Below are 11,450 nucleotides of genomic sequence, written 5' to 3' on the forward strand. Positions count from 1 at the left end.
TAAGTACTATAATGACCATGTGTTTTATCCAATTCATAAACATTTACAAGAAAGAGTTCCAAAACCATCCTTGTTGAAGCAGCACAATTCTATGCTTCTATAAGTGCAATGCTTGTTATATTATGTCCTTATTGCTATACTAGTTCCAGTAATTAAGAGTCCTGCTCATCCTCTACCATCGCAAAGGTCAATACTAGTTCTAATCTTCAAGAATGGGTTGACTAGTATAAACAGACACATAATTAACAATAACTTATTTTTACCACTTTAAACTTTGTTATTAGAAATTTACTTATTCAAAGTTGAGTTACAATTATGGGTATCTAATAGAGATTTCAAACCCATTTCACTTTTGCTTTTTACAAAATTTCTAATTAGCACCTTGGTAAGAGGATCGGCCAAATTATTTAGGGATTTCACATGTATCTAAACAATTGTCCCATTAGTTATGTCTTATACCAATATATCTCAATTTACCATTATAAATTTCACTATATATCTAAACATTATAGATTCACTATCGCAAAACAAAGAAAGAGCTCCCATGCACTAATTGGGGCCACAACTTTATATCCATTAATATATATATATATATATATATATATATACATATTTAACCATTCAACTTCCTTGCCATTATTGGCATAGTTATAAATTCATATCCCATAGTTAAATGTAAGATGCAATTTTCTTTTTAAACGGCACACTTATTACAACACCTCTTAAAGTAATATCCAACCCCCAATGTGGATTTATTATCATTTATAGAAATAGTGGCGGATCTGGATCTAGAAATTTTATACAGTGAAATCCACATATATTTAATATACATTTACACTATAAGTACATATGAATAAATTTTTTATTTTATAATACTAAAAATAACAAGATTAAATTTTTTATAACTATTTTTTGATAAATTTTTAAAATAATATATAATTATATTATTTTAAAACTAACAAATATATCTTTTCAATTCCGCTTCAACGATGTGTGTAGACGATTAAAAGACTTATTTTTTAAAAATTTATGGAGTCCACATTATTAAAAAAATATGTTTAACTTTTATATGTATATACTCACTATAATATTTTTGAGAAAACAAGGTCCAACAACCCCACAACCTTCTATATAGTTCCGCCTATGTATACAAGTGATAAACTTGCATCACAATACCCTTGTAGGACAACTAGAAAATTGGAGTAAAATAAACAAAAAAATTTAGGTTTTTTTTTAAATAACCAAAAACTTTAGCAACAACCATCCAATGGTATATACTAGGCTTACTTGTAAATCGTACCAATTTATCAACAACAAAAGCTATATCAAACCTCATACAATGCATGGCAAACATATACTACATAAAAACTCATTTGTAACAGTTGAGTACCTCTGCAAGAAGTCTTAAAACTATCACATAAGTCATTGTAAAGGTTTTATGCACCATATGACAGTGGTTCAATATTTTTACATAAAGCCTTCTAATGGTCATTGTTTTTGCAGCGATTTTATTGTTGTAACGGTTCTATATATCTTATTGCAGTAGTTCAATACTATTATATAAAACATTCTAGTTACCATTGATTTTTGCATTGGTTTTATTTTAACAACAGTTTATGTTATATATTGTAACTATTTCATAATATCTGTTACAACAATTATATAACAAATATAATTATTCAATTGAGTTTTTTGCAGCAGTTTATATAAGTATAGCAGCAATTCATGATCTCTGTTATGACGGTTTTGTATGATATTTTACAAATTAACATGCCAAATGATTTCAATAATTCAACTCAATATGGTCATAACATCATTCTAAAAGTTAATAAATATATAGAGCTGAAATAACATTAAAATCCCTTAAAAACTTGATAATATAAGAATTCAAAAAGTAAATGGACAAAAATTATAATCCCAATGTTATGAAAATTGTCTAAAACAAAGTTGATACAAAACATGTTGTCTTGAATTTGCAATGAAGCCAATTGAAAATAACATCATTGACCCTGCATTTTTTAAAAATGAATTAGTAAAATAATAAGTAAAAAATTCGCTACAACATATACAATTTATCTTATTCAACATGATAATAAGCTTCGTCAAAATGCAATGATATTAAAAATGAACTTTCTAATTAATGGCATCAACTAAAATGAAACTTATAAAAAGATACCAGAGATACATGGCTACTAGCAGAGGAATGCGTATTTTGTGCACATATTGCTTGACTTGGTGCACTATTAGCATCCCTAGGAGAACCCCAGTTCAAATTAGATCCAAGAACTTGGTTAACATTCATTCCTGGAAGCAATGCTTGGAGTAGTGATATCATAAAACGAAATTCTTGTTGCATAGATGACTTGTATGCTATTAGCAGCTCTTCCAATTCTTTTCTTACTTCTTTTCTTATCTGCTCTTTTATCCCTTCAATAAAGTTTTCAGAAACTTTTATAGAAGAGCCACCACTAATTCCCTTTAAATTAGTTGGTGTGATACTCCTCCCATACAACATAACACGACCTGGTTGTGTCCCTCCCATTATCATAGAAAAGGCATCATCTGATTTGTTTTCACTATTTTGTTGTGATTGGACAGCTTGCATTTGAAACTATAATAGAATAAGAATTTTATAAAAATTTATTCTAACATTATATCAATTATCAAGTAAAATTTTGTCACATTTTGTACAATCATATTTTAAATGAATATAAATTAATGAAAGAAAATACTTACGATCTATTACTACTATCATCACAAAACTCCTTGTAAGTCTTGTTTGGTTGTCTTTTCCTTGTTTCAATAAAAAATGCACAATTGGTTGGAGGCTGATTGTTTTCATTTGCATCTTGCTATTTTCAATCCACAAAAGCAAGAAACAATTTTTATTAATAAAGGCTTGCTTGATATATGCCTAAAAAATAATTAAATGTAGCACTACACATGACATAATTAGAAATATTTTCAAAAAATCAAGGAAATTTATTAATTATATCAATCATTATAGGTATTGTATTGTCATGTTATCCAAAACAAATTCAAAATATCAATTGGAAATTAATAAAAACACAAATATATTCTCACCATTTGTTTTCTTTTACTAGTGAAATTCTTTTTGCTTACTGTACGCATATTCCTCTAGCTCTTTCTATCATTAGCATTTGTTTTTGTGATGCTTTGCATAAAAATTTCCATTTATTATTAGCTAGCTCAGTTCAGAGAATGTTGTTTTGACATCATAAAATCATTTAAAAATAAATAATTGTTATACCTTTGCATTGGTCGAATTCCAATAATGCGATGGAAGATCTTGCGAATACATTGACAAACCTTCTCCATGGAAGACCCACTCAGTATAGCCTTCTACGAAACCATAGACTATCAAGTGATCTTTAACCGTTACTCTATGATACCAATTATGGTTTAAACAATTTACAAGGGCAAAGGATTTCTTGTCCTTGAGCGGTCTTTTGAAATGCCAAATCTAAAAAACTATCAACTCCGCTAATATATGTCGGACTAGCTCTCGGAAGAGCCATCCAATCTTTATTTATGATATTCATTGATTTCAACTGTTTACAAAAAAAATAAAACAAAATAAAATCCGTTGTCATTACACATAATCATGGGATATAGTAATTGACAGATCATAATTCAGAAGAAATTCCAAACAAATATCTATTTACATAAAAAACCAACGCACTTTTAAAAAAAAAAACAAAAAAAGGAATATATTTGTACTTAGTATGTGGTTTGATTTTACTTTTTGAAACAAGATAGCATGACTATATGGAATGACATAATGGTCTAAAAAGATTCATTTTAGCATTCCTTTCATCTAAGGAATGATATTATGACAGTAATAAAATTAAAAAAAAAAAACTCACGAGACCAAACATAAGTATATCACTGAATAAAATTAATAACACAAAAAAAGAAAAAAAAAACTCACTTGTTCATTCAATTTAGTCTGCCAATATGCCTATCCTCTGCAAGCTTAACAACGGCAAGCAAAAATGAGAGTGAAAGTAAATCAATCACAATAACCTGCAAAATCACAAAAGTCAGTACAAAATATATATTATTATTGTCATCATTATTATTTTTATTTTTTAGTTTGGCAAAAGGTTAAGAATCCGTCAAGAAAGGAACATAAATGATGAGCTCACAAATATTTCAAGCTTAAAAATAAAGAAAAAAAAGGATGATGCATCCAAAATCTAGCAAAGTCCTCCCATCAACTAAATGAAAAAAATATAAGAAAGAGCGACTAAAGTGGTATAACTAAGTTGAGAAAACACAATTTAAGAAGACCTAGAGATTAAGAGAAAACTAAAACTTCTCAACAAGCCAGCCATCAAACCACAATAGTAAGCCACAATTAATCATAATTTTTGTTAACACTAATCAATAATAATAACATGAAACTTTCCTAATCAATCAAGCTGAGATTCACTGCACACAGTAATTATGATTTGGGTTTGTTCATGAGATTGGCATGCTGGCTCTCTAACTATTCAATCATCAAAGGCTTCCAACTGTCCTAGAGAGCACAAGTGAAGCCTTCTTTGACTCTGGGACCCATTCAATGTCTTCTCCCTCAACATCTCCTTGATATATATATAAATATAGCAGATAAGCAATGCTGATCAGAATTAAATAGGAGAGAAAAATAAGCATAATTAATTAGCGTCTGTGAGTTATGTTCTGATTAGAATGATATTTAATTTGATCTGCTTTTGATATTGATTAGACGTGTATGGTAGCTTTAGCTAAAATCACGATCAAGCATGAGTGAGTGTCGTTTTGGTTGGAATCACTTAATTGGACGAGAAAGAGGAGGAACATGCAATGGAATCTCTTCTTCTTTCTTCCCATCCTTTAAAGCATTGCAATATTGCATATACAAATGTATATAGCCAAATCTAGTGATGTGACCTCTAATGGAAGATGAATGTCATCTTCCACTACACAATTATTAAGTAACTTGGCAGAAGTACCAACTGGGGGACAAACACACAGTTTTACCCAGGCAATACTCTATAATTGATATCTTAAAGTATCTTGCCTTCTTTGATCTGAATCTTTCTCTCTTCCTTTTCTTCTTCTTGTAGTTCATTGCATGCCATTGATTCCTACCAATGGACTTTATGCAGAGAACACTACAGTACATTGTATACCTATATATATGTGTGTGTTCATGCATGTGTGGCACTAATCCAAGAGAGAAGTAAAACATGATGCATGAGAGACGATGACCTTAATAAAGCTGTAGATTAGATAATAAAGATGCCAACATTGATTAGAAAACTTTTACTTACTCTCTTGTCTGTTGATATGATTAATCAATGAAAATTCCTCCATGGATTACTTGTCTGCAAAAGAGAAATTAAGTTATACAACTGATTGGATTAAATTAAATTAAATTAAGACTTGAGAGAACATCATCATCATTACCATCATCATCATCATTAACACTTACGAATAAGAAGCCACACATAAAGAATGAAACTTCCCACAATAGTATTTATGAAGTCTACTTTAAAAACAAGCTCAAAAAAGTGTGGTAAACAAACACAAAGCTGCAACTTTTAAATGTTTTGAATAAATGTCGCATTAGAAAATTAGTTATTCACCTTTTAGATTATATGAAATAATCCATTTTAATATTTCTGGAGAGCTAAATCAATATAGTTCTGGCCTAGCAAATAAGGGTAATAGGCAAAGATGACAGCAAAATACACGGAAAGTTAGGCTAGTAATATTTTAGCATTATTACTAGAGAAGGACAGCTAAAATTTAGGGGATTTAACAATGTAGGATTAGGAAAAGGTTATGAGACAGTAAATAAGACATGCTGGAATGGCCACGTTGATATTCTTCACACCTTCAACCACCCCTGATTTTCTGCATAACTGGCACGGAGCCTGCACATACAGGTTTTACACATGGCAAAACAAAATTATACTAAAAGATATTACAATATTGAAGGAGGTCAATTATATGTTCGACCTTAACAGTTTTCCCCAATCCTTTTCAAGCATTACATGTCGATGTGAATGGAAAAACAGTGACCTGAATCCAAAGATGAACATAATTTGGTGACCAAAATTATCATCCAACAGCAAAAGCTGTTTCTTTCTTCCAAAAGACAACAAATGATGGTGAAAGGACTGAATGAACTCGGATGATATTCAATGAAAGCGCCTCCCCAGATATTGAAAACAGGGGTGGGAAATCCATTTGATGGAAAATGAAGTAAAGGAGAAGAAAATCTTTCAGTAGATTTTATTTGGTTTACTTGTAATTCATTCATTCAGATATGGTTTTTCATTAAACCCAGCACAACAAGGCAATTTCCTTTAACACATGATATTTTTTTTCTTTTTCTATTTATCCATATCTTCAAGTAATCCCAATATCTTCTAAATGACTTGTCTTTTAGAGAGACAAAACTTAAAATATATATATATATATATATATATATATATATATATATATATATACTTGTTTACATTTTTCTATTGTCTAATTAAGTCTTTTATACTACAAAAACACATTGTTCCCCTTATTCCATATGATTATTAGTTGCTAACAGAAGCAAATTTTATTCTTTATATAAATTTATGCTCTAATCTAATTCTGAACTGACTAGTGCAAAACCTAAGTGTTATAATTTAGTTATCCTCAAACCATTTTTGAGAAGAATTTTCTTTTTAAGCTTGCAATCCCAAAACTCTAAAGTGTAATAGAAAGATTAGTGAAATTTTTTTCTTGCCCTAATGCTCTTTACCTACCCTTACCTTCTTCACCCTGTTCTAGCTTTCCAGTTTACATCCAAAACAAGCTCAAACACACAGCAATCAAACAAACAGAAACCAAAAAGGATCGAGGTACCAATTAGAACAATGAATTGAAAAAGGAGAGATAGAGATGGAGAGAGAGAGAGAATTACAGAAGAAAGAGGTAACCGAGAGAATGCTTGGAGGGGTCGAGCTGGTCCAAGAAGAGGGCAAGACGAGAACCCTGTGAGGTGAGGTAGTCCTCCGATTGCTTCAGAAGTGAACAAAGGTGTGTCACCACCGCCGTACCTCCCTGAGAGACCCTGTATATGCGCCACCATCGCCCCCACCAACTCAATGGAAATCTCTTCCTCGATCGCGAAGCATAAGAGCTGAGAGCTTTTCTAGGGTTTTGTCACCTACAACCGACTAAAAGAGAATAATAATACTAATAATAATATATTATATTATATTTTAATATAATATACGCTTTAGGTGGCGTTGATTCGCGGTAATGTTTTCACATTACCGAGAATCTGGTGGTAATGTGTTCAGATTACCATGGTTACTATAGCAATGGTAATATTGATGGTGATATGAAATTATCAATAGTAAAAAATATTACCAAATAAGATGTTAATGTGATTACCGCAAAAATGGGTGTTCATCCAGATTACCAAGTGATAATGTGTAATGTTTTTTTTCCAATTATGCCCCCACTCATTTAATTTAATTCCTTATTACATTCCTTAGTTTTTATTTTCCGTTATTATTTTTTATATTATAATTTAATTATTTATTTATATAAATACTTTAAATTAAGTTTTTGAATATTTATACGTAGGGGTATTTTGGTAAATACAAAGATATTTTAAAAAATGGTAAAAAAAATAATTTTTGATATTATAATTTAATTATTTATTTATTTAAATATTTTAAATTAAGTTTTTCAAATTTTTATACATAGGGGCATTTTGGTAAATACACAAGTATTTTAAAAAATTGTAAAAAATAATTTTTAATATTATAATTTAATTATTTATTTATCTAAATACTTTAAATTATATTTTTTCAAAATTTTATACGTAGGGGTATTTTGATAAATACAAAGGTATTTTAAAAAATTATGAAAAAAACAATTTTGTGATATTATAATTTAACTATTTATTTATCTAAATACTTTAAATTAAATTTTTCAAATTTTTATACGTAGGAGTATTTTGGTAAAGACAAATGTATTATAAAAAAATGTAAAAAAATAATTTTTGATATTATAATTTAATTATTTATTTATCTAAATACTTTAAATTATAAATTTTTTCAAAATTTTATACGTAGGGTTACTTTGGTAAATACAAAGGTATTTTAAAAAACTGTGAAAAAAATAATTTTAAATATTATAATTTAATTATTTATTTATCTAAATATTTTAAATTATATTTTTTAAAATTTTATATGTAAGGGTATTTTGGTAAATTTGGCATATTACTGAGGTGATTACCATGACTAACCAAACATGGTAATGACAAATTACCAGTAATATGAATTATCAACCAAATATGGTAATCTCACATTGCTATAACATTCTCGGACATATAACATTCCCGATCACATTACCACAGTAATTTTATTACCATGGTAATATATTATTACTGTGAACCAAACGCCCCAATTCTTAAAAACCTTTCATTTTGAAAAACACATTTTATGAGTTTTAATTAGCTAACATGTCACATTATGATTCTATTCTCTAAAGACTTTTTTCTATCTTGGTGACTCTTAATTAGTTAACATGTCACATCGTGATTTTATTTTTTTAAATTTTTTTTTCTTCTAAACTTTTATTTTAGTTTATTTTGAAAAGATATTTGGTAACTCTTAAGAGACCTTTGGTTGCAAGGAGTAAAAAAGTAATAACAATGAGAGGAATTGAAAAAGAAATAGGAATAAAAACCATGTTTGGTTGGAAGAATTTGAGAAGTAATTAATTGAGAATGAGAAAAGTGAAAAAATATATAAAAAAATTAATTATTATATAGTACTGAGTTATGATAATTATATTTTTTTAAAAAATATTGAAATATTAAAGTCAATCTATTGTTATAAATAAATATTTAACTTTTATAGAGTGCCAAAGCTCAAAATTTTTTGTTAATATCATTAATTAGCAATTAATTAACTAAAATAAATAAGTAATTACATGTTTAAATATATTTTTAAATAAATAAATTATGAACCATAATAATTACATTTTTTAGTCGTTGATATTGTTTGCGGCATCTAGTAGATGACGATGAAATCTTAAGTTGAATCATTCTTTGTCTTTCATTATGCCGTTTCGTCAAACAAGTAGTGATCATGATTGTGATTACGTACAAGTAGCATATGATCATAGCGCAATATAGATTAAGTTGTTTAAGATTGGTTATATTGTCAAAATCTAAAAGTTAACAGTAGCACATATACTAATTCTCCTCGTCTTGTCTAAAAAAATGAAGGTGTCATGAAAGCAAATCTAAAACCATTTAAAAAACACTCATGTAAATTACTACGACTACGGATCATGTAAATATGCACTTAACAAATCCTAAAAGGGAAAAGGAACCTAACATAATGAAAACAAACACAATGTACCAAGTTTGGAGTTACGGCCCGTGCAACAGCTAATCCACCAATTGTATACTCCACAATCAGCGCCCATCCTATTAACCAAGCAACACTAGTTAAAATACCAAATTGCCATTTCAGATAAACCGCTTTAAGGGAGAGTAATATCATATTTGTTCATTTACCGACTTCCCAACTTAAATGTTCATTTGCTTACACATGTTCTCATTGAAACAAACCCTTAGATATATTATGAGGTCAACCAATATAAAATCACCCAACAATGTAAAGCAATTGCAAGCCACATGAATCTAAGATATGTTTTCTTAACTACAGATTGATTATCAATCAACTCACTAATATATCTTCATTTTCACAGGTTTGAGTTTACATTGCCAAGAGTGTGCATTAAGAGATGAAGCAAGAAAGGGAAGATACAAGGAAACATACAGATAAAAAATAAAAGAAAGATAATCTTGCCAAAGCTTTTACACTACTACACAAAATATTCTTCTCTGGAGTTACCTGAATTACTAAAGATCATATGTAACTGTTTACCATTATCACAACAAAAACTCATGCAAAGATGCCTCAAAGGAAGAACTGTTGAAAAGTGCATTGAATACGAAACAACATTCAGATTTCTTCTGCACAGAGATTTAAACAGAATTGCACAATATTTATCACCTATAACATCGATGAGAAACATCAACTTTTCTTCACATTCTTCAATGTATTTAGTGAGTGTTGTTCCAGTTCAACCAATGTATTTCTCTCTAATAGCTCTAAGAATGTATCCACTTCGTCAGAAATACTCCAAATTGAAAACATGATAAATCTACTTATCAAAATTGGAAGTTGAACACTCAATTCCAAAAGACATACAGTGGGAAACCCACTCACAAAATAAACTTTAAAATAACATAACAATTAAGTAAAATGAGGTAGAAAATTCTAAATTGCCAAACATTATTCAGTATTGATTGTAAACCAACGAAATGCAAGTAAAGAAAACATGAAAGTAAAAGCAGATCTAGCTGCTTAATCAACCGATCATTTACTGTGATAATAAACTAAAGATATATATATACCTTGATAACTCCCGATCAAGAATAGCTTCAGACTCAAAATCCGGCGCCAAATTCCAAATTAACAATGAGACCTAAAAAAGAAATCACAAAAATCAAAAAAGGAAAGAAAAACAAACGAACCCTATATCCCTAAATCGAAGGTCAATGAGCAACAACACCATGAAGAAACGGGGAAATCAGAGAACAACAAGATAGGGCTGGGATCTCTCTTACGGCGTTAATGAACGAAGCTTCGGTAGGGAGCAGAGAGAACAAAGGGGAAATTTCTCTCTCTCTCTCTTTGGCTTTGTTCTAAAGCTTAGCTTGATATCTCCGTCTCTCTCTCGCATTCACCAGGTGTTGCATGAAATTCCTCAAAGGAAAAGATGGTGTCATTTTAGAGCTTACGCGCTTACGGGGTCAGAGGAGTGATTGTGGCCGGAGAAGCTCGTGTACATCTCAATGTTGGCGGGGTTTACCAAGGCCTGTGTTGTCACCCCCACGCGAACGGAGGAGTGATCATGGGTGGATGAATCCTTGCCGAGGTTGGCATTGCAATCGGAGGGGCTGGCGCTGCCATTAGAAATTAGGGTTGTCGCAAGTGAGAATGAAAGACTGAGGGGTTGCCTTCTTCTTTTCTCCTTTAAACTATGTAATCACAGTCTTGACTTCCTCTTTCCAAACAAAATAAAATTATTAATTTGATAGCAAGTAACTTTCATATAATATTTATTTAAAAAAAACTTTCATACAATATTAACAACTTGAATTTGTTTGGAATTTGTTTTTCAACAAGATTAAAAACTTTCATCAGGGTCTTGAATTTGTTTTTCAACAAGATTAAGGCTTCTTCTTATATTTATTATTATCTAGAAAAACTAACTCAATTTCAGACTTACGTTTAGTTTTTTTTATCTTTTAATTAATATATATATATATATATATAAATATTTATAAAAATTGGAAAATCAAATATTATTAAAAAGTGAAA

General features: G+C 29.6%; 1 protein-coding gene across 14 annotated transcripts; it reads right to left on the reverse strand.

Moving 5' to 3' along the window:
• Positions 1-1,848: 1,848 nt before the first annotated feature.
• Positions 1,849-11,122, reverse strand: LOC120272083. 14 transcript variants are annotated; one of them, XR_005540134.1, is made up of 8 exons: positions 10,694-11,122; positions 10,481-10,551; positions 9,417-9,484; positions 6,956-7,211; positions 5,322-5,375; positions 3,085-4,047; positions 2,737-2,852; positions 2,016-2,611 (listed from the first exon to the last, which is right to left on the reverse strand). XR_005540134.1 is itself a non-coding variant. In XM_039278824.1 (2 exons), the coding sequence occupies exons 1-2, from the start codon at positions 3,320-3,322 to the stop codon at positions 2,147-2,149; spliced, it is 516 nt and encodes a 171-aa protein (XP_039134758.1). In that variant the 5' UTR covers positions 3,323-3,483; the 3' UTR covers positions 2,016-2,146. The 14 variants fall into 14 exon arrangements, 1 of the variants encoding a protein (XP_039134758.1); XR_005540132.1 differs by lacking the exon at positions 2,016-2,611 and adding an exon at positions 1,849-2,009 and having other exon boundaries at positions 2,737-4,047; XR_005540141.1 differs by lacking the exons at positions 2,016-2,611; positions 2,737-2,852 and adding an exon at positions 1,849-2,009 and having other exon boundaries at positions 3,953-4,047; positions 10,694-11,119.
• Positions 11,123-11,450: the final 328 nt, after the last annotated feature.

This window comes from Dioscorea cayenensis, chromosome 11, assembly GCF_009730915.1.
Source record: "Dioscorea cayenensis subsp. rotundata cultivar TDr96_F1 chromosome 11, TDr96_F1_v2_PseudoChromosome.rev07_lg8_w22 25.fasta, whole genome shotgun sequence".
NCBI classification, from domain to species: Eukaryota; Viridiplantae; Streptophyta; class Magnoliopsida; order Dioscoreales; family Dioscoreaceae; genus Dioscorea; species Dioscorea cayenensis.

What these genes read in the sequence shown, in the direction of transcription:
- LOC120272083 (XM_039278824.1), bottom strand. Translation starts at nt 3,322, where the DNA reads ATGTATTCGCAAGATCTTCCATCGCATTATTGGAATTCGACCAATGCA. An exon ending in GGAATTCGACCAATGCAAAG is followed by an intron (nt 2,612 to 3,271) that starts GTATAACAATTA and finishes ATTCTATTATAG; the next exon opens with TTTCAAATGCAAGCTGTCCA.